This window comes from Pneumocystis jirovecii (assembly GCF_001477535.1).
Source record: "Pneumocystis jirovecii RU7 chromosome Unknown supercont1.12, whole genome shotgun sequence".
Taxonomy (NCBI): Eukaryota; Fungi; Ascomycota; class Pneumocystomycetes; order Pneumocystales; family Pneumocystaceae; genus Pneumocystis; species Pneumocystis jirovecii.
The window spans coordinates 313,562-331,675 of record NW_017264786.1 but is presented as its reverse complement, the minus strand read 5'-3'; the positions used below and the strand labels follow the sequence as shown (position 1 = coordinate 331,675).

At 21.1% G+C, this 18,114-nt stretch overlaps 6 protein-coding genes across 6 annotated transcripts; 4 read left to right on the top strand and 2 right to left on the bottom strand.

Annotated features, from left to right (window-relative positions):
• Window positions 1-2,200: 2,200 nt before the first annotated feature.
• On the bottom strand, window positions 2,201-3,506 carry T551_02755 (uncharacterized protein; the record flags this gene model as incomplete). The annotated part of the gene is made up of 10 exons (XM_018375018.1): window positions 2,201-2,225; window positions 2,265-2,376; window positions 2,421-2,436; window positions 2,487-2,555; window positions 2,681-2,858; window positions 2,900-2,963; window positions 3,008-3,134; window positions 3,175-3,270; window positions 3,313-3,424; window positions 3,472-3,506. 10 exons carry the CDS (start codon window positions 3,504-3,506, stop codon window positions 2,201-2,203), a joined length of 834 nt encoding a protein of 277 aa, XP_018228898.1.
• Window positions 3,507-6,237: 2,731 nt separating this feature from the next.
• T551_02754 (uncharacterized protein) lies at window positions 6,238-7,208 on the top strand (the record flags this gene model as incomplete). Its single annotated transcript, XM_018375017.1, has 8 exons — window positions 6,238-6,350; window positions 6,400-6,445; window positions 6,490-6,568; window positions 6,618-6,780; window positions 6,823-6,889; window positions 6,932-7,001; window positions 7,051-7,131; window positions 7,174-7,208. The coding sequence occupies 8 exons, from the start codon at window positions 6,238-6,240 to the stop codon at window positions 7,206-7,208; spliced, it is 654 nt and encodes a 217-aa protein (XP_018228897.1).
• Window positions 7,209-8,699: 1,491 nt separating this feature from the next.
• On the bottom strand, window positions 8,700-9,431 carry T551_02753 (TRAPP subunit TRS31; the record flags this gene model as incomplete). Its single annotated transcript, XM_018375016.1, has 4 exons — window positions 8,700-8,810; window positions 8,860-8,984; window positions 9,026-9,210; window positions 9,262-9,431. 4 exons carry the CDS (start codon window positions 9,429-9,431, stop codon window positions 8,700-8,702), a joined length of 591 nt encoding a protein of 196 aa, XP_018228896.1.
• A 270-nt stretch (window positions 9,432-9,701) lies between these two features.
• Window positions 9,702-12,297, top strand: T551_02752 (uncharacterized protein; the record flags this gene model as incomplete). The annotated part of the gene is made up of 5 exons (XM_018375015.1): window positions 9,702-9,934; window positions 9,978-11,038; window positions 11,086-11,187; window positions 11,230-11,331; window positions 11,375-12,297. 5 exons carry the CDS (start codon window positions 9,702-9,704, stop codon window positions 12,295-12,297), a joined length of 2,421 nt encoding a protein of 806 aa, XP_018228895.1.
• A 2,142-nt stretch (window positions 12,298-14,439) lies between these two features.
• On the top strand, window positions 14,440-16,124 carry T551_02751 (glutathione synthetase; the record flags this gene model as incomplete). The annotated part of the gene is made up of 6 exons (XM_018375014.1): window positions 14,440-14,738; window positions 14,783-14,855; window positions 14,899-15,038; window positions 15,080-15,289; window positions 15,334-15,624; window positions 15,665-16,124. The coding sequence occupies 6 exons, from the start codon at window positions 14,440-14,442 to the stop codon at window positions 16,122-16,124; spliced, it is 1,473 nt and encodes a 490-aa protein (XP_018228894.1).
• A 574-nt stretch (window positions 16,125-16,698) lies between these two features.
• Window positions 16,699-18,068, top strand: T551_02750 (uncharacterized protein; the record flags this gene model as incomplete). The annotated part of the gene is made up of 2 exons (XM_018375013.1): window positions 16,699-17,817; window positions 17,861-18,068. Exons 1-2 carry the CDS (start codon window positions 16,769-16,771, stop codon window positions 18,066-18,068), a joined length of 1,257 nt encoding a protein of 418 aa, XP_018228893.1. The 5' UTR covers window positions 16,699-16,768.
• Between the last annotated feature and the right edge of the window lie 46 nt (window positions 18,069-18,114).

Genomic DNA, 18,114 nt, shown 5'->3' with positions numbered 1-18,114 from the left:
TAATTTTTTTAAAAATATATACATAAAAATTCAAATTTTATATTTAAAAAATCGTATTATTTCAAATTCTATTCCAAATTCACAAAAAATTATATTAAAATCTTATTTCTTAAATTACTTATCGACTTTTCAAGAAATTAAAAAAAATAAATATGAAAGTAAAATCTTTTAAATATAATAAGTTAATACAATTAAAAAAACATTCAAAATTTTTGAAATAATTTTAAAAATATCTTTATTAAAATTACAATTATAGCTCTTATATTATTAAAACAACTTAAAATAAATATTCAAATTTTAAAAAGAACAATAAATAAAATAAAAAATATTACCTTATTTAACAAATTTTCTATAATAATAATATTTTTTATAATTATAGTATTATTATTTTAACTAAAGCTATTAATAAAATAAATGAATTGGAACTAAAAACATTAGTATAAGATAGAATCTAAAAATAAAAAAAAACATACTATTTTTATAATTTCTCAATATTAATTATTTATTAATAATGATAAAAATAATGAAAATGACAACAATTAAATTATTAAAATTTTGTCAAACAAATAACTATAAATCATAAAAATTCTTTTACACAATTAGAATCATATATTATTATTGAAACATTTATTTTATATTATTTTAATCTTTCAATAAGCGTGTCTAAAATAATACAAATTAATAAATCATTTAAATTTAATGTTATTAAAGAAAATTGACATTAAAAATTAAAGAATAATAATAAATTATAAACTTATTTAAAAATCTCAAACAAAAAATCTATATTTTATGTATTTAAAAAAAAATAAATATTAAACTAATAACTTTCATTAAATTAATTATTTATTATTGAACATAACATGATTTTTATCTTTATACCAATTATAAAATATTCTTAAATATTCATTTTATTTTAAAAACATCATCAATAGTTTATTCAACATAAATAGTTTACGATTTTTCTAAATCTAGAAAATATTTATAATAATTTTGCAACAATAAAAATGTAAAATTATTAAAACAGTTAAATTTTTCATCAGGTTCCATAAATACAATTAAATATTATAAAAAATCATTAAAAATATACCATTCATATATAAAACAGAAAATTATTATCTATAAAAAAATTTCAAATTTATTATTATCAAATATTCGTTTTTATATTTTAATATGTTTATGTATACTTAAAAACAATTTTTTTGTATTTAAAAATCTCAAAATTATTAATTTATCTCTAGAATTCTTAATATTAAAAATTGTATCAAATCAACAGTTTTAATCCATTAACGCAAATATAATAATACAATAAAAATATTTTCATTTCTTATATTACTAAAAACACACTTAAATTTAAAAAAATATCTAAATCAAACATTTCATTAACATTAAGTAATAATATCAATATTTATACTTTCAAAGAACACGATAATATAAAATTAAAAATTCTTAATATTTTTCAACAATATTAATAACAGAAAAATTCATTATTACTAATCTTTTTATAAAAAATATAAACTTTAAAAATTTCTAGAAATCAAAAAAACCTACAAACATTAAACAAAATAAAAAACGGATAAATTAATTTTATTTAAAAACAAAAATCTTAAAATAATAAATAATAAAACCATTCTAAAATGAACTTTAAAAACACTTAAAACTACGCACTTTCGTTATTGAATCTTTCCTTTATATATTCGATTATTTCTAATAATTTCTAAAACAAAATTTAGCCATAAAAATTTCCTATTCCCAGTATATTTTAAACTTTTAAAAATCTACCATAAAAGCTATTGTGTTTTCTATAATACATTTCTAAAACTCATTTTCTCAAAATTTCATTTTTACAAAACTTATATCTAAATCTTCTAAAAAATTATAATATTAACCAACAATAAATATCATGCTATCTAATGTTCATCCAGATGACATTTAATAAAAACTAAATAAAAATATACATAAATCCAAAACAATATTAAAATATTTCCAAAATTTACATAATTTAAAAAAAACTAAAACCATAGGAATTTAAACCTATATAAATTAATATTTCAAAACATTTTAATTCCTATTATTCAAAAAATATCTACTTAATTTATTTTTACTATAAAATTTAAAATTGATATTATTCAAATAATTTTTAGAAATATATTTAATATTAAGAGTATTAAAATACAAAAAAAGTCTAATTAATAAAAAAATATCATATTTTAGGATATACATCCGTTCTATAAGAATAAGAAAAACATAAAAAAAACTATAATAACCTTCTTATAAGAGGCAGTTCTTGTCGAACCTTATGAACAACAGATAAATCAATATCAGCAATACAAAAAGTAGGCTCTTTTGAAACATTAGAACAAGATGCCAATATAATACCTATAAAACACTAAATAAATAAAACATTATCTAAAAAAAAATACCCCAAGGATCAGCAATCTACAAAAAAATCATATTAAAGTTAATTTATATTATTATATAGCACTTACCATACTATGTCCATAACTTTCACGAGTTTCATTGTGTTTACCTGCTTGATTTGCAGCTATTACATAAGACTATTTGCATCTTAGTAACTTAAAAATAAAAAGAAATACTTTCTTGAGTCTCAATAGCACGTGCACAAATTAATATTGACCAACTTAAAAAAATCAGAAAATATTAAAACAAATTAAACACTTACTGGTCTGCACCAGTCCTTTGAAATGATTAATATATATATAAACTTTATCAGACAAACTTTCCTAGGAATAAAAGCAGATGGATAAGTGATAACTTCTGCTCCAAGACTTCGAAGTTTTATAGATAATTCAGGATATCTTATATCATGGCAAATTGCTAATCCGACTTTTCCAATAGGACTAATACTTAAAAAATCCATATGAATGAATAATATACTTACGTTTCAAATGGCGGAACAATATCTTTTCCTTTTTCCACATATCTCGATTCTTTCATCTTTTGATCTATTAGTAATTAGCTAAGAAACTTAAAAGGAAGATTTTAATACGTCCAACCATGTTAATACAAAACAAATGCAATTTTTGATATTTATGTGTAATGTTTCCCTGATCATCTATCCAGACACATACATTTGCAATACGAGTTCCTGACATAACAGGCTCATGAAGGCCCAACTAAAGTTTAAGTATTCAAAAATAACTATATGTATCTTACAGAGGCATGAATTTTCAAAAATTTTACATGTTCTCTAAATTCGTTAATAAACCTTTCTCTTTCACTAGATAAAGTGAGTTTTAGAGAATCATTATGCTAAATATTATAAGATAGAGAAAAATGAAACAAAAAATCAACATCAAGTCCAATAAAATCACTAGATTCAGGAAAAAAACAAACCTGAGCACCTCTAGAAACAGCTCGATTCATTAATTCTTTACATATTTCAAGGTTTTTTAAAATTGATCCTCTATAAAAGCATTAATTAATATATAGTAACAACAAAAAAATACAGACGTTGCACAAAACTGACAACATGCTACTAAAACCATCTGCAAATATTTTATATTTTAATATTTCGAAATATTCAAAATATTCGAAAAAGATAATACGTTTTAGAGAGCATTAACAATTTTAAAAATAATTTAAATTTTTATGTATTTCATTCATAAAATAAATAGTAAATATATTTTTTAGTAGTTTTTCAAAAAAACAAATAATATTTAATGATTTCAATTACGAAAATAATTTATTCAAATAATACTTATTAATAAAAATTACTACAATATAATTTTCGTAATTTTCTCATTGCTTAATGCAAAATTATATACATTTTTAAGAATATTATAAATATGCATACATATTAATATTTCAATATTCTTTATTATATATAAAAATATTTAAATAAATAAATGCTAATTTTTTATATATTCTAATTATCTTAAAATGAAGTAATCCTTATATAAAATTTAATAAAATTCAAATCATTTATTAAAGATTAATAAGTCAAAATAATTTAATATTACATTTAAAATTTATATAAAATAATTCAATATTATAAAAGTATTATAAGTTTCAGTTCAAAAAAAAAGTTAAAAAATTAAAATTTTATTAAATATATTTTTTATTTTAATATCAAAACTTTAATAAATAAAAAGATAATACACAATAAATCATTAAAACATATAAATATATAATAAAAATACGATATTATAAAATATCTAAAATTTTTATTAATAGTAATCCTAACAAATTAAAACTTAACTCTACCATATTTTAATATAATTTAAAATTTTTACAAATAGAGAAAAAATAAACAAAATTATAATGATATTATTAACCTTTTATATTAAAAAATATTTTAAAATCATTTTTTTTAATAAAAACATCAAAAAATATATCAATTAAAACATATAAAAACTAATCAAATAAAACATTTTTAAAAAAATTATATCTATATCTAAAAAAATCACATTCAAAAGAAAAAGTTAATTTAATTAAAAAGTAATCGCAAAAATAAAAACTCAAGATTAAATATACTCTTAGATTACTTAAGATTATATAAAACATTAAGATATTATAAATATAACAATTCTATAATATCTAAAAAAATAGAAAAAACACCAAAAAATCTAATCTTTAAAAATTATATTTAAAAAAATAATTATAAAATTTCATTACTTTTTAATAATTTTTCAAATTTAAAAAAAACTAAATGAATCAGATTTTATGAATAAGAAACAAAAACTTAACTGCATAAATAATTTATAAAAAAAACATAAAAATTATTTACATATAATAAACAAATATATATATAAATCAATTAAATCTTATTTAATTTATTATCTATTAATAAAAGAAAAATTAACCCTTAATAAAAGAAACTTTAACTCATATTTCAAATTGGATTCCTATTTGATATCAAAATATTAATCTTCTATAAGAATAAATACATTAATCAGGAGAATCACTGAAAAGTTCTATAAATAAAAATTAAAAAAACTATTTACTAAAATTATAATAAACACTTTAAATACCAATTATTTAATAACACACAAAATAGAACTAATAAGAGCTAATGAAATATATAACATACTGAAAAATATCGTCAAAAATAAGCAATAAATTTTAAAAATTGAAATCTTAAAAATCTTAAATAATTAACTAAATTTATATATTTAAATTTCCAATAACATTTCAAACATATTAATTTAAAAAAAATAAAATCAAATAAAAAAATAATTTTTCTTCAAAAGTGAAAAAAATTAAATCACATAAATCTAAATCTAATAAAACTATTTATTATCAAAATCAAATACTCAGAAAAACTTATCGTTTTCTGAAATTTATGTTTCATCGAAATCAATTCAAAATTGAATCAGAATACATATAGTTTAAAATAAGTTTAAAAAAATATATAAATAAAAAATACTATAACATACAATCTAAAGTTTTTTAAAGAATAGAAACATTATTCTAACATTGTTAATATCATACAAACATATTACGTTTTACAAAATTAAAAAAAATTTTAGATACTAATAAAAAAGTAATTATTAGATGAATAACTAGAAAAATCAAATGTAAATTGTAAAATATAAATATAATTGAAATACAATATATCTAATTCATAAAAATTTAATAATTTATCCTTTTATTCAGTATTCTATTGAAAACATTTGCTAATTTATATAATTATAGAAAATATTCATCCAGATAATAATTAAAATTAAGATTTGCTATAGTTCTATTTAATATCGATAAAATAAGTGATTCTATAAACATTACACCGAATTTATTATTTTTAAATGTAAATTATTCACTAATAAAACAAAATTCTGCAATATAATATATTTATAACGCTATTTAAACATGAGTTTACATTATTTTCATAAAACATTGTATATTTTTATACAGAATTAGAAACATAATAAATCACATAAAGTCTTATAACTACTAAGATCAATATACATGTTCCAAAAAGTTATTTTTTAAGAATATTTAGTACATAATTATAAAATAATGATTATTTAACAAAAATACCTTAATCATAAAAAATATCATATATGTATTTTATCAATCTTAAATTGGAATAAATTTAGATCATATTAAAAAAAATTACAACAACAAGATTCTATCTAAAAAAATATCTTCCCAGTAACCCATTTAACTTGACTTATCTATGATTTTTATCAATAATTTTTAATTCAATATCGAGAATAATTCAAAATTTACTTTTAAAAAATCAAAAATCAAAGTGATACAACTATAACAAATACAATTATGACAGAAAATGAAGATATTAATAGCAATCTTTTTATCCATATGAATATACCTGAAACTAAGGCAGAAACCATTTTCGGAAATATTACAGGAGAATATGCTAGTAATAGAAGGTATTTCTTATAATAGTTGTAAATATAATATTTTTAATCTTATTTCTAGATATGCTAGTGGTGATACTTTAGAAGAGCCCATTTATACGGCAATTGTACCTTAAGATTTATTCATATAATAAAACTAATTAATATATAGTATAATGATATAAAAATGATAGGAATCAAACTTAATTATACTTTATGGCCTCGCAATAACTACAATATTTTAAATAACTGTATTTACTTTAAAGTGACTATTGTTATTCTAATTAACCATATCTATAGGGGACTTATGGGGTCCTCTTATTTTTTGTCTTATACTTTCTTCATGCTTATCATTAACCGCTCCAAAAAGTGAATCAACGATAATTTTTACAAGTATCTTTTGTGTTGTATGGATAAGCGAATTAATTATTGCATTGAATCTTAAACTTTTGGGAGCACCAATGTATAATTTTGATAAATTATAATCAAAATACTAAAGAACTAGATCGTTGTTTCAATCAATATCTGTTCTTGGATATTCTTTATTTCCTTTTGTGATCATTACCATAACCGTATTTTTAAACTTTTTATTTCTTATTACTAATATAAATCAGAATCTTTTTATAAATACAGTTTTTATCAAATTTCCATTAATTATTATTGCTTACACCTGGTCAACATATGGTTTAATCATTTTTTGTACAATTCTATTTTTTTTCTAAATATTTATTAGCATCATTAAGTGTAATAAGGAATTTTTCTCTTACCAAAAAGAGACTTCTCGCCATTTACCCTCTTTTTCTATACTATTTTTGTATAACAATATCATTTCATATTTATTCTAATTATAAATTAGTTATAGCATGGATTATTTTTTTACAATCTATATAATTAAAATTTTAAAGAAAAAACCACAATTCATATGTTTTTATATTTTATTATAATATAAATTAATTCTTTATATTTTATCTTTTTTATCTATTTTAATATTTAAAAATTAATAATAAATCTAAATCTTAAAAAATAAATTACTTTAAAAAAAAACAGGAATACAAATACTAAACTATTAACATTATAAATATAAATACTACAAAAAACTGCTATTAGAAAAATAAATCTTATCCTTAACAAAATTACTAGTTATAAAAATTAAAACTAAAATATTAAAAACAAAAGTAAAATAATAAAACTTTATTAGAATAATAACTAAATTATATCTACTAATACAGTTCAAAAATAAATTTACATTATAATACATTAACACTCTAATTCATACAAGTTTATACATTAGTAAAATACATACATTTAAAACTATTAATTTAAATCAACACACAGAAATCTTAAAAATCAATTATAAATACTTTCGATAAAATATAATAGAAACATAAAACATTATTTACAAAATAATATGATAAAAATCATAATTCACATACTTTAATTCAATAAACAATGGTTTTCTTTCACAAATATTTTATTAAATTAAAAATTTGAACAAAATGAAAATATTAAATTTGTTTGTCTTTTCTATATAAATATAAAATATAATAATAAAATTTAATAATATAAATCCAATAATAAATAAAGTTTAAAAATATAAACATACTTTGTAATAAATACTACATCCTAAAAATATTTAATATATTCATATTCAGAAAAACATAATCTTTAAACAATTAAATTATATTTGAATCTATAAAATAAATCTCATTTAAAATTAAAAATAAATCATTAATAAAAAAATAACATCAAAAAAACTTTTCGTATAATAAAAAAGAATACATAAAAATATATTATAATTCCATAAAGTAAAAAGAAAGCAAAATATAAAAATAAATTCTAAAAAAACCTATAATAAAAAACATATAAATTCAAAAATAAGTAATAAAAAAATAAAAAGTCAACTTAAAGTATAAAAATCTATTCATTATTTAATACATAACAAAGTTAAATTATAATTTTTAAATTCTAAGAATAAACATTTTAAATCAAACTGATAGAATTTAACTATAAACATCTAACGATATCCTTATCCTTTTTTTTAATATCTTTAATATCATTCTTTTTTAAAAAACGAAATATCTATATTATTTCATAAAAAAAATTTAAAAAAATTTAAAAAAACTTAATCATAAAAAAATTAAACTATCTAAAAATAACTAAAAAATTTCATAAAATAAGAAACAAACTTTACCATTTTTCCATTGAAAATATAAATATAATTAGAAAGTCAATATTCTATTTAAATAATATTTTTAAAAACGCATTTAAAACCAAGTTAAATAAAATATAAATAAAAAATATATACTGTAATATCAAAATCAATAAAACTGATAACAAAAATAATATAAAGAAAAACAAACTATATATTTCTAAATATATAATTTATTTCAAATATTTTTCTCTTTCTAAAACACTTTCATTAATTTTAATAAGTATTACTGTTCTGCTAGGAAATGCGTGTGTTGGAACTGAATGTGCTGTTACTTTTGAAGGCTAAATAAATATTAACTAAAACTTTTTACATATTACAAAATTTTCATACAAAACACGATCCATCCATAATAGCTTCAACAATACCAGCAACAAACGCTGCACAATTAAGCTGTGCCATTTCTTTTGGAACAGATATATATTTATTTACCATAGGCTCATTATCTATAATCATATCTAGAACTCTAAACATTATTTAATATTTAATAAAAACTTACATTCATCTTCATTTTCTTTACTTTTTTCAAGAGCATCAGGCTGTTTATTAAAAACGGCTTTCCATATATTTGAAAAAATAAATTGCAAAATTCCCAAAACTCTTATTTCTCTTTTAGAATTTTTTTCCCTCCATGTAATTAATTCCAATAACTTCTGACCAACTCTGTACCCTTGAATATTAAGTCTATTTAAAATCAAAAATACAGAATATTATTTCCTTAAAAAAGAAATATACTTTTTTTCTAACTCATAAATTCCTTGAGCCCTTTTTTGTGTATACCTAATTATTTCACTAAACAAAAACGAAAAAGCTGACAGATTTATCTCTGTGCCCTTTGTACGGTTTAAGTTACGTTCATAAATAGACGATTTTTTATAAATAGATAACCGAGATCCAGACGACATCAATAATCTAACAATTTATATTAATATATAACTTGTTAAATCCTCTTATATGTGGTTATATATATTTAGATACTTAAAAAAATATATGTATTATCAAAATGATTCATAAAAAACTCAAAAAAAACAATTTCAATACTATCGATTTAATCATTTTTTATTTCACGATTATAACGCGTCTAAATTTTGTTAAAGCACGTCAATTAAAAAAAAATTTATGGTTTATGTATAAAAATTCGTGTAAATATATATAAATATAAAAATAACTCAAAAATGAAAAAACAACTGCATGAAGCGAAACGTGAGTGTCTTATAAACAGGAATTTCAAGAATAATAAATTATTAGTAAAAATTCTATATTCTTTTGATGAAAAACATCAAATGACATGTTTAGCATGGCATGAAAATCCTGTTTCCATAGAGATTGTATCTTTAAATAATCTTTATAAAGAGGAAGTTGGAATCATTAATTTAAAAACATGTATATTAACAGTTATTGCAAAAAGGTATTTCTTATATCATAATTTTTCATTTTAACGTTTTTTTAAGCCCTGAGCTTATATTGCAAAAAGGACATGATTTTGTTATTTATACGTTAGATCCTACTGAAGATAAAGAAGTATTTTCTGGGCATGGCATGTTGAGTTGGGTTCTAGATATATCATTAGAAATAAAAAGCAATTCCAAGAATGTAATCGGCAAAATCAAACATTTAAAGAAGATGAATGACGAAAGTGAAGTTGTTCTTGAAATATTTATGCGTTTGTCGAAAGTTCCATATGCTATGCAAACTAATTTACTAAATACAATCCAAGATTTTTGTTTTTTTTATAACATTTCCAGTCCTCTTGTTTCCGAAGTTTCTGAAATGGTTTCATCTGAAATCTCTGAAAAAAATGAAAATACTTTTTTTGAACAACCTGTTTATTTATACAATTCATCAAAATCTACAAATATCGAGAATCAGAATAATTTTCAAAAATATCAAAAAAATGCATTCGATACATCACAATCGTCTATATTACTACCTTTTAGAGATTCATCTAATGTGAAAGCCTGTGAATCACTTTCTCCAATATCATTTTTAGGACAAACATCATCACCAATTAGTGAACCTATATCCCCTCAAATACCATCGTCGTCATCATCCCCACAGTATCAACAGCTTCCCCCATCATCACCACCTATACTTTCTTCCGAAAATCAGACCTCGTATCCTACATCTGAACCATCTCTATCTTTTCCAGACATCTTTGAGACATTATCATTTATGAATACAGCATCTAATTCGCAGAAATTCATAAATTATCTAGAGTTTCCTCAATCTCAAGTGAATATAGAGTCCATAGAAACTAAAAAAGATTCCGAAAATATGAAGTCATTAAAAAATGATATAGAAACATTTGATTTTACATACAGAGATTTAGTTGCAACTCAAGAATCAAAAAATAATAATGAGACATTCATTGACGAATTACCTGAACGAAAAAGGTTAAACGAAGCTGTATTAGCAGCAAAACTTGCTTTAGAAAGTCTTTCAATGATAAAATTAATTGATAATCAGGTAGAAGGAAATAGTAAAATAGTGATAGATTCTTTAGAGACATATGGTAATTGTAATATACTATTTAATTTTTGGATATTAAAAACTTTATAGATCAAAATAATAATAAAGGAAATAAATCTTTGAAACAGTCTAAAAAGAAAGTATCTAATGCTCTTCGTATAGAAATGAATCTTTTAAAATCAATTCAAGAAGGTATTTTTGACTTTTTCTAGATGTTAATTTTAAATTATATAGGGAAAATTCCTAATTATTGTAATAATTGTGGAACTATAAAAACTGTAAGCTGGAGGAAAGTCAAAACGGCGGATGGTAAATCAGAAGAAACTCTTTGTAACCGTCTGTTTATACTATAATCTCAATTAAAACTAATTTTTTATAGCATGTGGTGTTTGGTGGTCAAGTCATAAATCTATGCGTCCATCCCATTTATGGCGTCAAGAAGCAATAACCTTAAATTTCCATAATCTGCCAAGTACATTATGTTCTTCAAAAAAAACAAAGAGAAAAGGCTCATATACTAGCAAAAATGATGGAAATTTAGAAGCCAAAACTAACAAAAAATATACAGGAAACAAAATCTCATTTAAAAAACAAAAAAATACTATCATTACTGATAGAATGATACAATCATCTCCTCCTAAATATGTTTCTCAAGAAATATTTACACGTGAACCTTTTTCTGAATTAAATAATGAAAACAATTGGGTTTATTCTTCAAAAAAATCCATATTATCTACTATGAATAATGCAGAAAAAACTATCAAATTATTTAGTGAAAAAGAAAACAAAAGTCCTAAAGAATACGATGCTTCAAAAAAAACTAATATTTCATCAAATATTCAAAATAATCATATTAAAACCATTTCAGAAAAAAATATTTTAACAACTCTGAATCCATGGAAATCAACAAATTTTTTTCCTCAATCAAATGCAGAAATAGTAGATGCATTTGTAGAAACACAAAAGGATTGCGAATTTTTACATAATAATGAAGCTTTTAATTCAGTATTTCTCGAAAATAATTTAACTAATGCAACACTTTTAACATCATCAACTTCTCTTTTAAAATTACCAACAGACATAGCTAATTCAAAGATTATGAATTCAAAAAATATAAATTTAAAAGAATCACATAAAATAAATACATCTTCTCCACTTAACTTATTTATATTTAACAAGGATACTCAAGATACCACTAATAGTCTGTGGGCAGAAATAACTAGTTCTAATATTAGTAATACAAACATAGACAATAAAGAATATTTTTTAGAAAATATAGAAAAACAAAACTATTTGTTTTAATAGTTTTTTTTTTTTAAAAATCATACATTAGTATTTAACACTATAAATTTTAAATATATTATAAACTAGTGTTTCAATTAAACATATTTATGAACAAAAATAAATGAATTATTTTCCATTACAGAGCAGCAAAAGTGAATGTATGATGTTGTAATAATAGATATATCATTAGGAATCAAAATACAAAATATTTTAAATTATAATTATATTTGTAATGAATTTGTTAAGATTGATATCAATAATTTAAATCATTGAAGATATCAATAATTTAAATCATTGAAGATATCAATAATTTAAATCATTGAAGATATCAATATTACATGTTGACATTTAAATACTTCGGTAGAACATTTTAAAATAAATAAATATTATAAAAAAAAATCATATGTTTATAATTTTAATTAATATAAATTAGATCATATTTAAGATACTGAATATTATAAATTAAAAAGCTCTATTTTAATAATAATAGCAATATCATCCATATTATAATACATAAATAGATTAGTTTCAAATGATTTACATTATAAATTTTCTTTTTTATACTAATTTACTATAATCCTATAAAAATATATTTATAGAATATTAATATTCATAAAAATATATTTATAGAATATTAATATTCATAAAAATAAGATATTTCTCCAATAAACTAACACTGAAAATTAAAAAAAAATAAAATCAATACTATATAATTTATAAATATTTTAACTTTTTTAAATAGTTTTTTCATATAAATATAAGTTTTATAAATATAGTTAGTAAAAATAATTTAAAGCTCATATATTTCAGGTATTACAATTCTAAATATATTATTTTTTATATTCAACAATAATTCTATAAAAATAAATGTATATAAAAAATAACACAAAAATATAACTATAAAAACTCATATTTCATACACATTTTGAATTAAATACTTTAATTTTTAATAATAATCGTTTAACAAAAACAACATAACTAAAAGAGTTCAGTCTTTATTATATTCAAAACAATATATAATCTAAAATATTAAAAAAATAATAAATAATACCAAAAATACATAAATACTAATTTCTTAACCTAAAGCAAGAAACAAAACATTAATTAAAATTTATTAATATTTTATTTATAAAAAAGTGATATTTTTAAATTATATTTATTACTAAATTTCAAATTCTTATTAAAACATTTGTTTTTAAAAAATTCAAGGACTCATAATTTATTTAACATTAAAACATTTCATAATTTAAATATCATTCTTTTTATATTAGACATTAAATATTTTAAATGTAGAATTATATTATACAATATTTAACTAACTTACAAATAATTAAAATATCTAAAATAAATATAACCTGTAAGTATTCTACAATCACTAAGATATTCGAAAATATTTCTCAATATATATTTTATATAAAAAATTTAAATAAATAATTTTTTTATAATACGCAATATCTATTAACTATTAAAAACAATATCAATTATATGAAAAAATCTTTTACTTTCTAAAAAAAAATCTTTTTTTAAATATACTCTATAAATTTTATATTCAACAATACAAATAAAACATATCACATTATTTACTTTTTTTTTAATCCAACATAGCATTCCTACTTTCTATTACATCAAAACATTAATTTCTGTATAAAAATTTTAAATCTAAATGTAAAAATTTACAATTCAACAATTTCTATACAACATATTAAATTATTTTAAATATTTATCACAAAGCTTTTCAAATTTTATTAAATCATATATTATATACATTAATAATCCAAACAATTCTTAATTAAAAAAAAAACAAAAACTTTACAATAAAATTAAAACATATATTAATGTTCACAATTTACCTAAAGATATTATTAATTTTTTTATTCTCTAAAAACTTATAGATTAAATAAAACTAAAAACAAGTTCCTACGAAATAATACAATTCTGTTATTTCTAATACAATTATAAATATTACTTTCAATTACAATATTAACATTGAAAAAATATATAACATCTCTTTTAAAAAAATACTCTTTATATTAAACAGTATTTTTTAAAATCATTTCAATACAAATAAATTTATAAATATTTCGATTTTTGAGAAACTTTTAAAGAGAAAATTACACAAATTAATAAAAAGTCATTAATTTTTATATAAAGAAAAAACAAATGGAAAATACAGAATCGCTTTTCAAAAACTATCCTCCTTTTCTTGATAAAAATCAACAAGATTTTCTAGTTTCAGAATTAATAGATTATGCTCAAATACATGGAATTAGTATGCGTCAAAAACCTTCAAAATCAAAAAAAACATATTTTTTTGAAAATACACATATCCCATTTACCCTTTATCCCTCTTTATTTCCGTCAATTGTCTTTAAAAAAGCGAAAGCAATTCAGTGCGATTTTAATAAACTTTATGCATTTATTGCTAATGATGAAGATTTTATGGCACAAATTATAAAAGAGTAACATTCACTTCTTCTATAAAATTTCTTGCTTATATGAATAGTCTTAGTACTGACAGTTTTATAAAGAAATTATGGGACATACATTTAGAAGTCAGAAATAAAGGAATTGTACAAGTAATTTGAATTTAACAGTGAAATATAGACTTATAAGAAATAGCCAATATCATTAGGTATATTTAGATCAGATTATTTTGTTCAAATTACAGATAATTCACTTCCTCAATTAAAACAAATAGAATTTAATACAATATCAGCATCTTTTGCAGCATTTGCTTCAAAAATATCAAAGACACATAAGTAAATAAGATTCTTTTAATCTAAATATATTAATTTAAAAGGCATTTATATAAAATTGGTGCGTATGAATCAAGTCCTATATTAAAAAATTCAACTTTCCCGGAAAACAACCCTATTGAGTCAATTATAAAAGGAATAGCTACTGCAGATAAATTATATGGTGGTAAAGAGACAAAAGTACTTCTTATTATTGGATTAGATGAACCATTTGTTTTTGATCAACGACTATTCGAATATAAATTATTTAAAATGTTAAAATTTCAATGAAATATTAACTTTAATTAATTATTATTAGTTACGGAATACAAACTTATCGTGTACATTTATCTTCAATAGTAAACTTTATAAAGCTTCGTCAGAATGACAAAGCATTACTTTTCAAATCACCTAATTCAAAAATTGAGGAAATATCAGTTGTATACTTTCGAACGGGTTATTCACCAGAACATTATACATCATCAAATGAATGGTCTGCACGTTTACTAATTGAAGAAAGCCGTGCTATCAAGTGTCCTACTATTATGACTCAGCTATCGGGTTGTAAAAAAGTTCAACAAGTTCTTTGCGAAAAAAATATTATAGAAAAGTAATTTTTCTATTTATAAAATAAACTGATATATTATTAGATTTCTTCCAGAAAACTCATCAAATGCTTTAAGAGAGACATTTGCCCCTATTTATGCACTAGGCACAGATTTATTAAACCAAAAGGCTTATCATCTACTAATAAACAATCCTCAAAATTATATCTTAAAACCCCAGAGAGAAGGCGGGGGAAATAATATTTATGGATTTAAAATATTAGACTTTTTAAAAACAGTACCAGAAACCAGCAAACAATATATTCTTATGGAGCGAATTCATTCACCTTTTCATGCCAATATTATAATAAAAGATGGCGAAGTCTATCATATCGATGGTATCGATGAATTAGGCATTTACGGTATCATTGTATGGGACAAAGATGGTACAATCTATTACAATAAAGAATCTGGATATCTTCTTAGAACAAAAGATAAAAGCAAAGATGAAGGAGGTGTAGTAGCTGGTTACTCATCTATCAATTCATGTGCCTTGATTCCTTGAAAAAATAACACTCAGGTTGATAGACAAAAAAAAAACAAGAAAAAAAAAAAAACAAAATCAACAAAAAAAAGTAGGAAAGAATCAAATTAAAATACCTGATTTTTCTATCAAACACTTACAATATCCTCAAATCAGCTTTCAAATCTAACTTAACTCTTTTATTAAACTGTCTTTCTTCACAACATCTCCAAATTATCATAAAAGGTGTCTGTGAAAGATATTCTTTTGTTGAATAACAAAAACTCAAGCGATTTCGGATATACTGAAAAAGCCTTAGTTTTATTTTAGTTTTACGATTTTTACAAGCCCGATTAGGTAAATTCAGACTTATCTAAGTTACGGCCCAAAAAACCAATAAAAAATCTAGTATTTGATTATACGGAACACATCAACCATTTTGCTATGATGGCCCAATACAGCGGAAGAGTAGAAAATATGTTATAGCAACACCTATATAAATTTCTTTGTACTAAAAAGGTGCATAAGAAAGAAATACGGATGAATACGATTAAGCTTCTTTATATAAAATAAATGAGGAGCCAGTATATTTGAAAAAGAATATTTTATTAATGCGAATGTATTTGGGTTAACGGAGCATATAAGTTGTTTTCAAGTATTACGTGTCCAATTTTTTGTTGATCAAGATGGGCGATGTATTTTACGTTATTTATTCTTTTATTGGATTTATATGCTCAGTTATACCTTCTATTTGGCACTGGAAATATCGTAATGTAGCACCACTATGTCTTATTTTTTGGATCTCTGCTTGCAGCTTAATATGTTTTATAAACTCTATCGTCTGGTTTAATGGAGTTGAAGCAAAATCTCCGGGTTATATATACTGCGATATTGCTACAAAAATTATACTTGGGTCTACCTCAGGAGAATTAGGTGCTATTGCAGCTATTTCACATTATCTTTCAAAAATCATGAGCCCTGTACATTCTTCTGTACAAACTAAAACAATCCGCAGAAGACAGGCTATAGAAGATCTTCTTATGAGTTTTACATGCCCAATCATCATGATATGTTTATATTATGTTATTCAATCTGCAAGGTATGTAATAAATGGTGTCAATGGGTGTGTACCATGGTCCGATCAATCATGGCCAACAGTAATCATCGTTTTAATCTGGCCCCCTATTTTTGGTTCAATCAGTGCTTATTATTCAGGTACACCATTTGCACAGTTTATAATAAATGTATTTATCATTTTATTAGCTAAAGTAATATACCTATATTTCAAAAAACAAAAAGAATTTCAAAATGTTTTAAGAGATTCTAAAACATCTATGACACTTTCTAGATTTGTACGTCTTATAGGCATATGCTCCCTTTTAGTCACTGTTTATTTACCATTAAATATTTACATGTTATATACGAATATATTTCTAATTATTCAAAGCAAAATAAACTATTCATGGGACCATGTTCATCAATGGGGTCATGGTATTGCTTATTTGAAAAATGATAAAATATCTTTTAATCTATGGCTTATACCGTCAAATAGTATTGTTGTTTTCATTTTTTTTGGTATGGGAAGTGATGCCATTGTCATGTATAAAGAAGTGGCAAGAAAACTGTATATAATTAAATTTTTTGATTTCTTTAAAAGAATGTTCAAAAGAAAGACTCAGGATGTCAGTAACAAAGACTATTATAACAGCTATAATTTCGAAAAATCATTAGACAGGTAAGACACATCAGTTCTAAGGTATCTTTTTACAGGCTTCCAGATGTCCACCATTGTTTTATAACCAAGTACGCGATGCACAGATTATAGAAAACAACTCTTTTAGCGACCATCCTGCAATCCCTCCAATATACATGGAACACAGCAAACCATACACCTTTACAGATGTACCTATTTATTCCCATAGCAAAAACACCTATTCCATGCCCTTTGAAAAATACCAATATGAATTTAGAAATGATAAAATATAACTTTACGAACTACCATATATATATTTAATTTATATCACATCTTTAC